Genomic DNA, 18,381 nt, shown 5'->3' with positions numbered 1-18,381 from the left:
TGTTGGGACCGTAGTGGAGTATCTCACATGCATGGGCTGACTTATCTGGATGTGTTTTGTCCATATCTCTCACCCTTGTTTCCTTTTCCCTCAGTTTTGTACAATTCATAGGGTATTTATGAGTAATTAATGTGGCATGATCCTTTAACACAAACACCCTAATCATTCGACTTAGCAGCGGGAGGCAACCTACATCTAACCTACCATCACTTTCTCTTGTGATGAAAAAGTAGACAATGGGTCTATTGCTTGGCTGCAAGACAGTCAAAAATAAGATAAAGCAAACTTTATTTCTTGCTTGTTTTCTCTCCTAACTTTGCCTTCTACATGCTTGGATATGATTAGCAATTATTTATCAAATGGAATGACCAATGTTTTACTATTTCAAAAGCTCAAAATCTTATAATATTATATATTAAGAAGTGACAAAAGGTTTGATAACCCGAGTCAATTTAAATTTTAAATATATCATGTTAGTAAGTTACATTTATCTTTAAGAAAAATAATTTTTTTTTTACTATTAAGAAAAATAAATTTTAACTTATACATCAAAACAATTAAAATTATATAATCATTTTTTAAAGTAAATTTCAGATTACTTACATCTGTGTGCATGAATCATCGGTACGTGAGCTCGTATATAAGTGTATGTGGGTGTGTACGTGCATTATTGGTATATGTATTTTCTTTGGAGGGCTCATATATAATTAACAACAAATATGTTCATAAAAGTAAACCGACACAAAAAGTAATAACAACTTATCGAAAAATTAAAGGGGGGGGGGGGGAACCCAGTTAATCATTTTAAAATATATTTCATTTATTTTATTTATCATTTTAATTCAAAACTTTATTGTTATAATTAATTATTATCTTCTTAATAATGTTCATACTTTTACTTAATTAATTTTTAAATATTTTACACATATTATAAAAAATAAATAATGATGAAAAATATTATAATCAGAAAAGATATATACCATTTTGATAAATATATATAGCATAAAAAACAAAAATATAATATAAAATAATTCTATTATACATAAAGATTATTTATATATATTTTTCATTTATAAACAATAATTGTAAACCATAAAATTAAAACCGGAGGGAGATAGTACGTAAAGAAAGAGGCAGAATTATATACATGATCAACAATTAGTCAAATTAATAATATTTTTAAGGATTCATTTTCTTAAATAGCTATCAAAGTACTTATTTTTTTATCAGTAACTTTAAATAATGTGTTTCATTAATTAAATTTTTATGAAATAAATTACACTTATAAATATTCATGTCATTTTTAAATTAAAAATGATACTTTCCTTAATACTTCATTTTTAAATCTACAATATTCTATATTTAAGAAAGTATTTTAAATATACTTACAGCTTATAAAAATACTTCAAATATTTATAAACTTTTTAAAATTTATTTTATATGGCTTCTCAAGGTAAGTTTCAATAGGATTTGCATAAACTTCTTTTCGGGTCTCGCTTGCTTCCTTGGTTGGGCATTTTGGGATTATGGAGTGGTGTCTTTGTCTCACGTTGACTTGCTATGAGTAGTTTTCGTGTGTCTGCGTACTCTATTGTTTTCTTGAATTGGGGTACTGCTATTTCTTAAAGATTGATGTTTATCAATTAAAATTAAAATTTTAGTTTGATAAAAGAAATTGTAATTTTAAACGATAAATAATACTAAGAACACTTAATCAACATTACATAAGTTTAATCCAATTGAAAATGCTAGTTTATAGGGGGTCCTCTGAGATGGAATTGAAATGGTCCCCATCGTAGCCTTTATGGGTCCTATTGAGCATTGAAGGAACGCGTTTCAAATATGAACATGTTGATGGAGATGAATGAGAGTATTTTCACTGGTAGACGTGAGATGGAATCATTAAATAAAGCATGGTTGCTGTTGATTGTAGTCACTAGTCAGACACGGGCAGTTTTGGATTAGTGTGACAGAATTGAGAGTACTGTTCAACTTCAACTTCAATTATATTAGTGTGCGGGTTGACTTTTCTAGAACGGTTGAGGCCACCCCTATATAGCTAGTTACAACTTTTTAACCATTATTTGCACCATGTTATCCTCTTATATTTTTCAGTGTGAGCTTGTTTTCGCATTTAAATCATCATTAATGCTTAGACATACGTGCGATTCCATCAAAGTAATAAAAAAATTGTATAGTGTTCACTCGGTAAAACTGGTAGTCTTGTGAGGAAACCTTGTTGAATGTAAATGTTAATTTACACTAAGTTTGAGTAAATTTATAGTTAGATAAGTTATTGCACGAAAAAAAGTATAAAAAAATAAATAAAACTTGTTTTATTTAGAAAAGTTAAAATGTATATAAAGGTATAAAATATTTTTAACTTATAAAAAATGTTTTATTTAATTTTTATATTAATTTTTTTCCTACGAGAAGTTCTTTAAAAGTTTACCAGTTAAGGATTTGAATCATAAAAATATTAGAAAAATTTATATGATTTCGTTACAAGACAAAATTTGTACAAGTCTAGACTTTTAATGTATGAAATTTGTAAGATATCAAATTAAAAAATTGGCCTAATTCATTTTTAAAAATACTTTTATAAATAAAATTGATCAAATCTTATAAAAAATATTTTAATTATACTGAAGATATTTTAATAGAAGCTTATAAGTTGGATAATTTACATACAGTAGTTTTTCGAGTTATGTTATTTAAATGATTGCTCGTCTATTCTTGTTCCTTCTTTTTCACTTTTTTACCAATAAATTAAAGGAATCTACTACGTACTGAGTTATTTAGCTTCTGAGCAATGTCGGTGTACATTCCACGAGGAACAGCGGAGCTTATATATCCCATTCAATCAGGAAATTATCAGGTGAAATTGGGGGTAGAGATCGGAGATAGAAGACTTAAATCTTTGACGGTTTATATATTTAGTTTTTAAAATAATTTAACAGTGTAAATTTTAAAAAATATATAATATTATTAAAATGAAATATGCAGAATGATGCATAAAAAGAATATGCAAAGTGAAACGGAAAGATAGGAATGTGATAAAGAATGTGTCAGAGGAGGATACAATGCACTATATATATAAAATATATATATATAGAAGGTGACAAGGTGCAGACTGCAGAGATAATGCATATGCTGATAGCAGGGTGGGGGGTGACCCTTGGTTTCTGTAGTTTTATTCACTAATTAAAAATCCTATCTCATTGGGTGAATGGGACCCTGCTATGCTATTTCACATGGGTCGAATTCGCTAGTCACTTCCATATTTTTCTCACCTTGCTAATTTTTCATTTTTGATGTATATTTGATCATCAAATATAGAGTAATAAATAAAAATGGAACAGTTTTAGAGGCATGATCCTTGAGACACGAACAACCAAATTATTCGACCTTGCCGCGGGGGGCAACCTACTTTCTTCTTAAGACCTGTATGGGACTATTTAGTGTGTGGGAGAGTGGAAGAGAGACAAAGAAACAATATCAACTTATATATAAAAATATTTGTCTTAGGTCATTATTTTACATTTTCTTTAAATTCTAGCATAAAATGCTAAATTATCTTACATAAGGAGAGGGGGAAAAAGAGTAATTGATAATCCTATTTTTTTCATAACTCAAAACTCTACACCTTATCCTTATATCATGTTATGAATTTTTACACACAAAAATACATATAAGAGTAGGATGTAATACTTTAGAGTGCAATATTTTTTTAAATAATTGAAACTTTTTCCAATAAATATAAAAATGTATGCAAAAAAGTGATGAAAATTAATTAATCCTAACAAATAATGCATTCAAACTAACAGGTTATCATCACTTTGAGCGCCCACGCTAATGTCTAAACTTTGAAAAATGACGTTTGTACTATTATTAAGGAACATTTTTTTTAGCACACTTCTATATTTGTAGCGCATTGTTGTATATATATATATGTGTGTGTGTAAAATAAAATATAAGAAAGGAGTTAAGGTGAAAATCAAGCGAACGGAGGCTTTTGGCGTGGTGAAACCTGTTGAATGGATGACCAACGACGGCGGAGGACAAGGATGGCGCAGCGAGTCAGCGACAAAAGGTGGAGATGAAGGCTGCTAACGGGCTTATCGAGGTCTTCATTAGTAATGGTTACTAAGAATCTAGGAGGGTCTGCAATGGTTGCCTTATACTAAACCTATTAGACAAGCTACTATTAAAAGTTGAAAGTTTGAAAACCTAAAAATAATAAATAAATAAATTGAATTAAAATATTTGATAAACTAATTATTAAATTATTGGATAAAAATAAAAAGAAATTATAATAAGATAATGACGTTAAAGATAAAAAAAAAATAACGAGTTAAGGGTTTAGAAGGTTTAAAAGTTATATGAAGTAATCTTTAAAAAATGTTGTCAAATATTATAAATTGCTAAAATATGTTTTTTTATTATAAAATTATGTCTGGTTAATAAATGAGTTTTATATTAAATTAAGTATGTCTTTTTTTTTTTGTTTAGTTTTATTATCTGAAACAACTTTGACAAGAATAATACAATATATTTTTTGAGAGGAAAAGAAGGGCAGAATTGTTTGGATAACTTATTTACAAATATTAAAATTACATAAAATTTGATATACATAGTAAAAAAATAATATAAAATGATTCAGATATTTTACGAAAAAAGTGGTGTAAGCGTGTTAGTTTCAAAACAATATATATATATATATATATATATATATATATATATATATATATATATATATATATATATCCTTTAGCTTCGGTTTCAGGCTTCATGCTTGCGCCGTTGGAGTATTATTCAGCAAGGTCGAAATAACCCGCTGAATCACATGTGCATGTGATCCCTCAATGAGATACAGATAGCCATAAACCTGAAAACTGGCCCATGAGAGTTAGGCATTTAGAAGACAAAAAACCGGTGCGTCTACAGATAGGTCAAAGTTTTGTTTTATCATAGTGATCGTAAGAGTCTAGAATTAGATCTTTCATAAGATTTGCATGTTATTATTCAAACATTTTTCTGACATTCTTTCTGATTAGATACAAGTGAGAAAGATCATTGAGTGAATCGGTAAAGACGACTACATTTTTTTAAGAAAACTGAGATGGAGAACATATATTCATCTATTAGTTTATTAAATTACTTTTCCCTTTTAGGTTTGCAAAGAGAGAAAGAAACTCTCGAACCAATGACAATTACACTGACAAACACTGTCTTTATAGTTTATAATCCCATGCACGATCACCAAACTAAGCATGCAATGCATGAATTTTAATATTTTTTTCATTCATATATAAAGCGAATTGCCCTTCTCTCTTCTCAACTGAGCATTTGTTTAGAAGCAGAACCCAGCATTTGACAAGGTTGGCAACCCTTGACAAAAGCAGAATAATTAACATTATTGGTGTTGGACACCACGGGAAACCCAACAGCATTTAGGGGTCTATTTGCCCCTGCTTGTTCCAGCGTTTGCACTTGTTTCTTCAAGAACTTCACGTAGTGTATAGCTTCATCTAACATAGAAGCGGTGTCCATTTTGGTCCCACCAGGAACTAATCTCTGAAGGATCCTTATTCTCTCGCTTATTCTCTCTCTTCTGTGCCTCGCTGCCACACTCTGCGGATCCTTGGAAATCTTCACGTTCCTTCTCTTTGGTGGCTTGATAGATTCTGGGTCTATATGAATGGGTTGCATAACCGCTACACGGAAAATCATCTCCCTCATAGCCGCCACAGAATTCTTCTTCTCCGAAAATGAAACATTGGGTTGAAGAGGAGGTGTCATGGGTTGTTGGAGAGGGTTGTTAAGGAAATTAGGAGGGGAGGGCGGTGGATTAATCAAGGATGGTGGAGAAGGAGTTATTACATTTGGGTTAATGTTGGAGAACACGGGCAAAGTGGTGGTGGTGGTTGAGCTTGAGCTTCCACCTAAGAACTCGCTTTCTGGGTAGGTTAGAGTGTTATATAAAGGTTCACATAATTCAGGAAATTTTTCCATTTGCATCATCATTGCCATCATGTCCATGCTGCTGTCACTCGTACAAGTTTTCAGTATGTCCACATCCATGAATTTCAAACAGCGAGAGACAAGGAGGAATGGAAGAAAGTGAAGAAGAGAAAAGTGAGAGCAGAGAGTATGGGAGGGGTGAGAAAGGAGAAGCTGTGAAAGTAAGCCGGGTTTGCAGTAGTGAGATAAGGAGATAGAGATAGAGAGAGAATAAAATAGTAATAGAGAGTGCAGAAAGTGGAGGGAATAGGGATTATATTATCTCTGTAACCGACCAATGCAGCAGGTAATGGAAGGGCTTTTTATAGCAACTTGTGAGCAATATTTTTATTTATCTATATATGAGGAAATCTATGATGAACTTATGACATTTTTATTAATTGGAGACCGCCCATGATGTGTGGGGTTGCCTCCAGGAAGGGTTAATTTCATTGCCACCATTGATCTTTTTTTTGTGAAACGTCAAAGCTGGAGCATTTAAGATCAATGGTTGACAAAGAGAAGCAAAGGGACCACAAGAATAGCGGTAGGGTTGGGGTAGAAATTAAGATAATGGTTGAATGTTGGTGCATGAACCCGCTTCAATTCCTTCAAAGTTTTGTGCGATCCTTTTTACTCAAAGCTAGGTATTTGCTTGAATATTTTACCGGTTTCTTTGTAAGATAAAGCCACAAGTAGCTAAGCTAGTTAGCCCCACTGTCACATGACATTTGTCAGAACAATTCTGGGAGATAAAGTTCATTACTATAAGCTTGATTGCCTCATTCACCGGTGAAAGTTGGAGCTAAAAAGAGACGATGAAGGAGATAAGAGCGTGGAGTGGTCCCAACTATTTATGTTTAGCAGAAAGAAATAAAAAGGAAACACTGTCCAAAAAGAAAGAGGAAAATGAATGTGAATAAACGTTCCAAGTCCTACATGAATTGGAATAGATCCTGTCGAATCACTGCGCTTTGGCCAACCTCTCACTACTCTCTGGGAACGCTTTTCGAGGTGGATTGAGAATTGGCACCGAAGCGTAGTAACTGCGTACTTTCCTCATGTCCTACATTTACTCCCAGAACATAGCTGGTTCCATGTTGTTTATTTTTTCCCTTGTAACTATTTTAGCTGTCTTTTTCCAAATGAATAATCCTATTTCTATATATGTTTTTAACACGAGTAGTGCCATATTATCTAATATACCGTTTGAAATATAATTTCATAAGTTTTACTCAGTTTTAAATAAATTAACACTCTTCTTTTAACAATAATATTTGCATCAAGAAAAGCGACGAGTTAGTCTAAGTTATTTTAAAGGGTAAATCTTATTTTAGATGGATTGATGTAATTTTATTTATAAGAAATTTGACATAATTTTTAATATAATATTTTACTTTTATTCATTCATCTAAAATGTAGTTATTTATCCGGTAAGGATAACTTAAACAATTTTTTATTCTTTTTAAATAGTTAAATAATATAATAGTATTCAACTATACATAGCTTTTCAATTTTCTTGAACGTGTGCAAGTCAATAAATTTTGTTTTAGCAATCATAATTAACCTTTAGATAAAATAAATATTAATTGCTGAGTATTTAAGGAAACAAATTTATATTTACTATATGTAAACTTTAAAAACTAAAATAATTAAAAATACGTACGTTTTATATCCCTTAACGAATACCTCTTCACAAACTAAAATATGTCAGTTAAAATGCAGTATGCAACTTATCATGTTTCTCACTGAACCTGCAAATGTGATTTTGATTAGTTTTTCTTATAATTAAATGGTATAATTGTACTTTTAACATATATGCGGTATTGATCTTCTTAGTTTTAAGTGTTCATATTTAATTTTTTTAATTTTTTAAATATACTATTTTGGTTTTTTAATTTTAATTACTTGCATATAATCTTTTTAGTTTTTTAAATATGCAATTTTAGTTCCTTAATTTTTCAAAAATGTGATTTTGGTTTCTTTAGTTTTAATTGCTCATATTTAGTTCTTCTAATTTTCAAATATTTAAATTAAATATTTTATTAAGAATTTTATTATATTTTATTTTATATTTTTATTTAAATATTTTGTTTATATTTTTATTTATTAGTATAAATCAATACAATATTATTTTTAAATTAAAATTGCACGTTCTAAAAATTTGAGTGACTAAATATCAGTAATTAAAACTAGGAGACTAAAATTGCTCATTTAAAAAATTAAAGAAATCAAATATGATGGATTAAGATTATGAGGACGAAAATCGCAAGATATAGGGTAAAAAAGTGCTTACCCTAGTTAAATCCTATAGTAGAAATTTATGATATATAATGCAAACCCAACCACTGTTACTAAAGCTAGAACACTTCTGTCTTTCATTAGACTCGCTTTCTGATCCTACCCTGCAAATAAACTACAATCCTTGCTTCTCTGTTGCAGGGACCCATTTGAGAGTGAGAGCCTAAGAGATACTGCTATGTTTGAAGCCAGGCGAGAACCTAACGGGAAATTTATAAAAACAGGAGAAAAGTGCACGAAAATTGAGATTGAAGTGTTTATACAATATAAAAAGAAGACCAGATAAGAAGATAAGTTGCTTAATTATATTGCAGAAAAAGTGGTCCCTTTTCTGCTTCCTTTCTTTATAAATTCATCTTATTTGCATGTTATTTTTTAAATGATATTTTTACATTTTATTTGAAATAATAAAATAAAAGATGTTGCATATACATTGTTTCTTTTATATTTTAATAGTGATTTTTATTATACATATATTTGTATTTTTTAAACTTTTAAAATTAAGATATTTTGTAAATTTATTTTTTAAAACTACATGTGTTTTTTTATCAAAAATAATATTGTTTGAGTTAACTATAATTATCATAAAGAATTTAAATTTGATATTACATGTTAAGTTGGAACAATTTTTACTAATTAATTATTGCACTAGGTGATTATGAATTTATTTTTTCTCACATAATGTGATATTATTATTTTAGATAAAATATATATTTTTTAATTTTCACCATGTATAACTTCCTTGGTGAAAGTGTATAAATTTATTAATTTTTTTACATTTGATTACATATAAAAATATATTTTTTAGTATTATTTAATACAATGAATATTTATTATTAATATAATTTAAAAACATATTTAATTGTTTATTTTTATAAATTATGCAAAATATTTTTAATTTTTTTAAAAAAATTATTTTAATCTAATAATATTTTTGCAGTCAATAAAAAGCTCACCAATATAAAATTTTAAATGTATATATTACAAATTATAAATTCTTAAAATTTGTAGTAACAAAAAACATTCACATTAATTATCCATGTGTAATTTTTATATAAAAAAAAATCGTCTATAATTATTCATGATAAAATCAAAGTAAAATTAATATTTTTGTCTTCTAATTTAATAATCAAATTTAATTTTGTCCTTTAAATTTATTTTAATTTTATAAATTTTCAAAATGTTTAAAACAAGTCATTTTCCGTTATCAAAAGTTAGTTCTGGTAATAATTTTTTTGTCTCTTTATACTATGTATACTATTTTATATAATTCATCATCTTTTTTCCTTGTGTCTGTATATTGTTTATTATTATTTTTTCTCTCAAATCTCTTATTTTTCTTTCTTTTTCAGGTTCATGCAAGATGGAAAATATTTAAAAAATATATTTTAATTAATTATGTGTCATTAAAATTTAGGAAAAATGTGAGAATAAAAATTGAAAAAAGTTCATATTTTTTTATTTCAGGGTTATTTACTTGTGAGCGGAGGAAAAGTATGATTTTTGAAGGAATTAACAAATGGGGTGTTTTTAATTTAATTTTATTTATTTGTTTGAGATAAAAGGTATAATTTTGTTATTTAAAATTTGAATTTTAATGATTGGTGAAGAAGATATAGAAGTGAGAGATTTTTCATTTTATTTTTTTTTGCTTATGAGAGAAAGAAAAAGATAAAATAATTCAATTAATTGCACTGAAGATATTCTCTCAAAAAGGTTTTGGTTATAAAATATAATATTAAACATTAATTATGTGCTTATTGTACCAAATAGAAGGTTTGAGGGAAAAAATAATGAAAAGTGTATGGATAAAACAAAAATAACAATGAACAGTGTAAAATGGTACTATGTGACAAAAAGAAACAAAAAAATATCAATAAACTTTACATTTTTAACGGAAAAATTTATTTAAAATTTTCTAAAATTTAAAAAATAAGAATGAATTAAAATAAAGTTAGAAAATAAAATCGAATTTAACTCCTAAGTTGAAAGATAAAAATTAATTTTACTTAAATTAAAATGAATATTTTTATGTTTATTTTAAAGTATTTGTATTTAAATTATTATTAATAAATTATTAAATCAACAATTTTTTAAAAATTTCACAACATAGTAAAATTGTAAATGAATTATTAAAATATAATTTTAAATTAAATATTAAAAGTTTAGTTAGAATTTCATGTGTTGTTATATCATTTACCTCTTTGTTGAGTTTCTCTCACAATTTATAGTCGAATTTTATATAGCCATAGCTTCACGTTTTGAACGTGACGAGCTAAAAAGCTTGTACTTAATTTTTACTGATTATACTATTTTAGAAAATTTGTCATTTCATTCCATTCCATTGTTTCTGTTTCTTTATTTTCTTTTTTTATATTAGTATAAAGCTTTTTTAAACAAGTAAATTTGTTAATGAAAATATTAAAAATTTAATTATTAACTATAAATATTTTATTTATTAAATTAAAAAAAGAATTATACAATTGAGAGAATATGTTATTCCAAAATTTAATATATTTAAGATCAAATTTAAATTAATATTTATTATGATTATAATAATGTAAAAGTCAGTTATCCAAAAAATATATATTCAGTTTAATATACTATATCAGTATCTAAAAATTAAAGAAAATTTAAATTAAGTTATAATGTGTGAAAGAAATAAAATTATAAATAAAATTTGATATTGTATAAAAAGTCACGTAACTTAATAACTAAGAAGATAATTTTGAGAAAGCATATTCTTCTTTAATAATGAAAATGTGTGATTATTAATGAATACTTATAAGATGTTTCGAGAATTAAATCAACGCTTTATATTGTAGACGGCTATGTTTAATATATTATATCTCATGTTACATTATTTCGCTTAATTTCATTCTAACTTCTTATTTAATTAGTTAAACAAATTATACTTAAAACAAATGTTAAACAGATTAGGACTTACGCGTCTCGTTCGGTTTAATAATCAACAATTTTAAACGCATCAGTTTCGTAGCTTCAAGTCTTAATCAACACTGTTGGCTAATATATGTTGAGCTACTGCATCAAAATGTTTAAATGAATAATTTCTGTAAAATTTCACAATTATCTTACACAACTGAATAAAGACAAATAGTATTAATATAGACTTGGAAATCTTCGTTGACCCTGACACGACTGGGTGGTGCCGAATGCTTCCTACTTAATTCACGTGTTGAAACATGAATGAACATGGGTTAAAAGCATTAAAATTGCATTTTATTAACGTTACAATGAAAGATAACAATGTATAAAAGATAAACATATGTGAAGATAGAAAAAGTGTCTACATTTGATTTTCATTTAATAGTTTAATATTCAAAGTTTGTTTAATAAAAAATATAACTTGCTATGGACCCTGAAAGACCACATTTGCAGTTTATGGTCTTTTACAAATTCATTAGCGGACACAATTTTGTTCCAATCTTTTACTAGATTGTAAATGCTAGTTGTCTGCATCTTCCATTTCTTCAATAACAAAGTAAATTCTCTAAGACATGGGTCCAAGACAATCACTTCCACACCATGACATCTTCCGCTAGTGCCTTCTTTTTCATCCAATTTTGACTTCTCATCTTCTGTAAGAAAATCACTCATAATTTCTTTTAGCGGCATTGACAAACGGTTGTTATTTGTCCTCAAATCTGAGAGGAAGAGTCTCTTGTGCATGATAAATTTAATATCATGTCCATTCAATTGAGTAATTCGACTTTTGAATTTTGCAGGCAAATCCGGTGATGCTTTGTTCTTTGACGTGATTATAACTTTTGGTTTTTTAGTAACTCTTTCGTCTTCAAGCATTTCTTCAACTTGTCTGTGTCGTTTTGTGATTGTCCTCTTAGAATTCATTGTCCTTGATCTTGATTTAATCCTTGGGTGCAGTTTGTGGAACTCCATAACTTGAGCCATCTCTTCTTTGCTATAAAATTTTGGTGCAAGTTTTGATATGATAGCATCTAAATAACAAGGCTTAAAAGGTTTGCAAGACATCTTTTGGCGTGTCTCCGAATCTACAATATTTTCCATCAATTCTTTAAGAACTTTGATGTCCCTCATGATGGTAAAAGAAATAGTGTAAGAGCTGAAAAATAAAAGGCTGTGGTAAATAAGAAGAGAGTATAAAGATATGTGTTTCTAATCAAAAAAGATTAGTGAGTTAAAAGCAACTCAATAAGAATCCATGCTCTATCCTGAAAACATATTCATCAAGAAAAAATAAACACAGAATAAAAAGAAAAGAAAGAAAAACAAGTTACTTAATTAATATAAACTTAAAGACACGATTAGACAATAGATATATTGGAAGCAAGTTAATTTAATTATTAAAAAAATTGTTTCAGGATATCAATCATAGATTTGAGAATAATTTAGTTAGTGTCAATTTTAAAATATCCTAGGCTCTGGATCCTTAATTACATGCAATCAAGTGTGATATCTTCTGTGAATAAAAAGGAAAGAAAAGTGACACATTTATTTGTAATGCGTAGGGTTTGAGTAAGTCTCGTGTTGATATGCGTATTATAATTTATTAAATTTATAGTACCCATGCATGGCTTACTACTGGGCTTTATGAATGGGTTTGAAAATTTGAGAGTCTTTAAAATCAATTATGGGCCTCTATTTGGAAGTCTCTATCCATGCTCCATTCAAACAGGAAACAAAATTCATGATCCATTATACTCATCTTCTATAACAAATAAAACAGTTCTTTATTTTGGGATAAGCAAAATCTTGAAGTTGATGATTGAAAGTTAACAACTATATTTGCTGGTAAATCTGAGAACTCGAACCGAATTGATGGCTCGAATTGATTTTGATCGTGACTCAGCCCACCACAGAAGAGAAGGGTTATCAGGCCAAAGAATATAAGTAAACTTTCGCCAATGTAATGTAGCCTAAAATTCATTTAAAATCAGAGAAATTATAATTAGATAATAAATATGCATTTTAAATATAAATTAATGAAAAATAAGGAAATAAGAGAGGGGGGGGGGGTAACTTAGTGATAAAATAAGTAATGTGATTGGAAAAAATTTTAAAATATTATAACTCAGTGAGTTATAATTTCCTGCTAAGATTGAATCATACGTTCTGAATACTTAAAAACGACAAGCATTGCTACCTGGATTCTTGAAGAGAGTCTTGAATGTTGGGATAGTGCCTCCAAGATGGGCTAGAATTTTCAAGAACTAGAAGTGAAAGGTGTACCAGTGAAATACTCAAATGTTAAAAATAGTAAGAGTACTCGCAAGTATTTGAGTAAAGAATATGAGAATTCGTTGTTGTACCTGAGATTACTCCTTTTACCTTTTATATAGCATGTGTTTCTCGTTATCAAGAGAAATTAAAATTATATAATTTTATAGAATTATCTCCTCTAAGTGATAAGATGCGAGTTAATTATTATTATCCCTTAATTAACAGTGTTATCTCCTTTTTTTAAGGAAATTAGTAGTGTTATCTATTGGAGAAGATCTTTGTCAAATCTCTCCAATAGATTGAAATATCTGCATATTCTATATTTTATTGCTGGAGTTCAACTTCACACTTTACACAAGAGGAGTTTATAGTTTGATTTGAATTGATTTTAAGGTAAGAACAAAATATTTGAATTGATCGTAAAATCGGTTTGTAATTTAGTTTGAACTAGATTAAGAAAAATATAAATATTAAACTCGTTGAAATTGATTTATTGTTTTTAGTTTTGAATTAGATAGATTCTTTGGGAAATTTCTTTTTTAAGGGAATAATATTTAACATTTTCAATAAATAATTTTTTTATTAATTAGAATATGAATAGAATTTTAAAGTAGTATGTAAATATTTCAGTGACTAATATTTTCAATTAAAAGATAACATTTATTATATAAAAATTAAATACATAATAAACATTTAAAATTTATTAAAAGTGTTAAATATCGTTATGAATTACAATTTAATCTCAACTTGCTATCCTATGAGTCTTGTGTTTATGCACCTTACATTTCATAAGTGCTTCTCACAAAGGATTATTGGTATGAGCAATGTCAACAATTGTGAAGATAATAGAATTCCAGGTATTTACAGGATAATAACATTGAAACACTCTCGAAATAATAAGAGCATTAAAGTGATTGATAATCATGCTATACTGGCATAATAATCAATTTCACTCTATCTTAATTGCATTAAAATACTATATAACCAACAATATATTTTATCTTGAAATAAGTGATTTGTTTCTTGTATTTATGCTACTGATACAAATATTTAACTTGAATGTTAGAATATTTTTACAAGTATATCTATCCCCTTGTTCATCATCACCTACGTTTAACATTCTCTCTACTATCTCAACTCATTACTATTAGATTCACCGAATTTCTATTAGATCAAGATTATAAACTGCAAGTTAAAATAATGTATACGTATTTTAAAAATATAATTTAAATAAAATTGATGATTTATAAATATTTATTGTGAAAAAAGAGTTGTGTTAATATGGCGATTTATGGTGTTGGTAGATTGTGTGCATAATTTTAGGAAGTGAAGGTGGGGAAGTTGGGGTGTGTTAGTGTGTTTAAAATCCTAGTGACCTATCCGCCACACGACAGATATTCTACAATGCTATTCATTAAACCCTCATCAATACGCCGCTCTCTTCACTTCCGTCGATCCCATCCAACACATTAAATTTAAACAAGACGACGCCGTAGAGAACATGATCAAGAATGGAGCGAAACACAGAGAAAGGGTGTGGGGGTGCACGATAATAGAGGTACGGGCACGCGTTGATTGAGGGCATTGATGAGACACAGCTGTAAAGCAATAAGCTTTGGCACTAACACCATGTGATTCTCTGTCCCCTGTCCCTCACACCCAAAACAACCAACATCAAATAAAACTCTTCATTCTTCACTCTTCACTCTTCACTCTTCATCCCCCAAACCCAAATCTGTCTCACTTTCTCTCATGGCTTCTCTTCCTCTTCTCAACCTCACACTCGTTCTCTTACTATGCATTGCCCTAAGCCCCAACCTTGGTGTTTATGGGCAGATCGAGGAGGCAAGCTTGAAGCTGATGTCGGATGCTTTAGAGTGGCCAACGACAATGTCGTTTTACGAGGACGTAGATGAAGAGAGGGAGGAAGAGATGGAGAGTGGTTATAGTCGTAGATCTTTGTTCTGGCGGAGAATGAAGTATTACATATCGTACGGTGCTCTTTCTGCGAACAGGATCCCGTGTCCACCTCGTTCTGGAAGATCTTACTACACTCACAACTGCTTCCAAGCCAGAGGCCCCGTTCACCCTTACTCCAGAGGATGCTCCGTCATCACGCGCTGCAGGAGATGAGATCTTCTCGCGTTTCATGTCACCAATAAAAATCACTCTTTAAGCTCTTGTTTCTTCAGTGCTAGCTAGCTTTCTGTTTTTGATTTGGGGTTAATTATGGCTGAGATTTTTGTATGGATTCGTCGCTGGCATCCACTCGTTGCGCTCTCCAAATGGATCTGTTTGTTACTTCATTTTAATTCGTTTGTATAAACTCTAAAATGTAATGATAATATTGCATTGTAGCTCTATACCTACGTCCATTATGCCCAAATTGATGTGTTTGATTTGTTTTTCTTTATATTGTCATGGGTTGACCCAGTCTCTCGAATTGCTTTTACCTTTTTTTTTTTTTTTAAAAAAAAAAAAGCTTCTTTTAATTGAACTTTGATATATATTTTTTAATAACCCTTATTTTATTCTTTTTGAATTTTTTACAACATTGAAAATTATAGAAATAATTAATAAATAATATTTTTTATTATTTTTTGTTTTTTATTAATAAAACTAATATTGTTGGTTTATTAGGTATTTGCAGAAGAGTATCTACTTGTGATAGCAACTATGTTATGTTAAATGAATTTTTATATCTGTAGTCTAAAAACTAGATGCTCAAGTTCGAGTCGTGTTAAACACTGGAAGGGAATTATAAAAAAAAAAAGATGTTCCTTTCTATTTTTCATTTATATTTGGCACGTCAAAAACAACAATTGCTTTATGTTTTTTTTTTTAATCTCTTTTATAACATGGATTCACGCGAAATTGGAGAAATACTTTAGACACATCATTGAAATCAAGAGTCTAATAAAGAGCATTATTCAATTTATCCAATAGTATTCTTCTCTAGATTTCTATAATTGTGGTTACGGGAACAAGCATTTTAAATAGCTTCAACGAACAATTTTGTCAACATTTATCATTTCACCGAAGTTGTTTATGTCCCATTAGTCCTCATAAATGCCATGTCTTTCCCTGCCTCCAACCTTTTGAATCCAGGAGAATCTTAAAAAATTATTATTAAAAATGATAATAGCATAACGTTTGTATAAATTAAATTGATTAAGAAAGCTAGTTCAGCACTAAAATTCTAAAGAAAAAAGCTTAGTTTTATAGATGTTTTTTAATTAAAATATGAGTTTTATTTTGAAAATTTTCAATAATGTTAAGTATAGATATTTAATAAAATAATTTTTTAGTTTAATTAATAAACATTATTAATAGTATCCAAGTTTTGTCTAATCCTAAACTCGTGGCTGTTTGATTTATGAATGGCAGAATAGCATCGAGTTTATAAACTCAACTGTACAGCGCGGAGAGGAAAGACTGGAATTTAAAAGCAGAGTTGCCTATAAACAAAGTAGGTTTCAGTTTAAAATAATGTAGTAAAATATGAATTACTCTGGTAATTAAACCTTTTTATTTTAGTAAATAAATTGGAGTATTTTTCATGTCATTGTTTTATTTATTGAATGTCTAAATTTGGATTCACTTGTTTTTGTCCTACTTAGGTCAGATTGTAATTTTGTGTTAGACTTGATTCCTTCTTACGTAAACTATTCGTCATTAGACCTATATGTGTCTATAGAGAGACAAAATTATTTTATAGTTTAAGACTATCCTGTTGGTTTTGGCCAATTAAAAAATAACATTTGATAACAATTTTAAACTAAAAAAAAAGTTAATAAAAATAAGTTATGTATCATTTTTTAATTGCCTGAAACTTTAGATGTGTGATGGTCCAAGTCATATATTTTTTTTTCATGTAAAGAGAGAGAGAGAGAGAGAGAGAGAGAGTTCAGATAATCAAAGAAAAGATCTTTTCAACAGTGGTAATAACAAGTTGATTGCTCAATAATTTTAAAACATAAAAACACAGAAAATATATAACTGTACGCTTGTAATTTATTGTCATATAATATGACTTTTAACATTTATATTATAATCATTATCATCATCAAAATTACATTCACCAATCTTAGATCCGCCACTGACTATTTGAAGTTGGACCAGCACGTGACTGATGGAATCACGTGCATGGCCTTTGAACAAACTCAGCTATTGACAAATTTTAAAATTTAGACATCTAAATTAGCAAGTCCTTCCCGGCAGCCTACTAACTTTTCGTATCATTAACTATTCATTAGTTTGACTCAATGAAAGAAACGTTTAGGATGAAGAGTTTCGAATGAAAAGACAAAAGGGGATAAAATTATTTATTTAAAAAATATGTATTGTATATTTAAGATAAATTAATTAATTAAACTAAGAAATTATATAATACAATTCAATTATCTCTTACTGGTTTTTCAGTCGAATACATTTTTCGAATTTTATTAGTTTTTTGTTTTTTTGGTCAACGATGAAGCGTCAATGCATATGAAATAGGCAGAAAGCACGAAACACAGCCCAAGTGGGGTCCACCAAGTTGAAATGTTGATGAAATACTACAGGTCTTCAGCCGAAAGCAAATTGAATGAATATTGCTTTATTATCCTAAATATGCAAATGTTAATTAAATATATCTTTGATAAAATGTTTGATGAATAATTTATAAAATGTATTACTGGAACAGTGTCCAAATTGACTAGGTTTATTTTGCCGCGTAATAACCTAATGATGACACGAGGGTGACAAATCACAGGTCAGAATCGAAATTTAAGGTTGCTAACTTGGTCCATGAATGCCGTGAGTCTATGATCCGGCGAGCGTGGAGCATACAAACAATTTGGGAATTGACTGGTAATT

The 18,381-nt window shown here is 28.7% G+C and overlaps 3 protein-coding genes across 3 annotated transcripts; 1 reads left to right on the top strand and 2 right to left on the bottom strand.

Annotated features, from left to right (window-relative positions):
* Nucleotides 1-5,337: 5,337 nt before the first annotated feature.
* Nucleotides 5,338-6,084, bottom strand: LOC113869960 (transcription factor HEC2-like). The gene has a single exon (XM_027506530.1). It carries the CDS (start codon nucleotides 6,082-6,084, stop codon nucleotides 5,338-5,340), a length of 747 nt encoding a protein of 248 aa, XP_027362331.1.
* Nucleotides 6,085-6,967: 883 nt separating this feature from the next.
* On the bottom strand, nucleotides 6,968-12,381 carry LOC113870259 (B3 domain-containing protein At2g24670-like). Its single transcript, XM_027506852.1, has 2 exons — nucleotides 11,683-12,381; nucleotides 6,968-7,069 (listed from the first exon to the last, which is right to left on the bottom strand). The coding sequence occupies exons 1-2, from the start codon at nucleotides 12,379-12,381 to the stop codon at nucleotides 6,968-6,970; spliced, it is 801 nt and encodes a 266-aa protein (XP_027362653.1).
* Nucleotides 12,382-15,276: 2,895 nt separating this feature from the next.
* Nucleotides 15,277-15,657, top strand: LOC113869859 (protein RALF-like 34). The gene has a single exon (XM_027506360.1). It carries the CDS (start codon nucleotides 15,277-15,279, stop codon nucleotides 15,655-15,657), a length of 381 nt encoding a protein of 126 aa, XP_027362161.1.
* Nucleotides 15,658-18,381: the final 2,724 nt, after the last annotated feature.

The sequence above is a fragment of the Abrus precatorius genome, unplaced genomic scaffold, assembly GCF_003935025.1.
Source record: "Abrus precatorius isolate BTA unplaced genomic scaffold, Abrus_2018 Scaffold6, whole genome shotgun sequence".
NCBI lineage: Eukaryota > Viridiplantae > Streptophyta > Magnoliopsida > Fabales > Fabaceae > Abrus > Abrus precatorius.
Note: the sequence above shows the minus strand (reverse complement) of the source record. Positions and strands in the feature narration are given on the sequence as shown.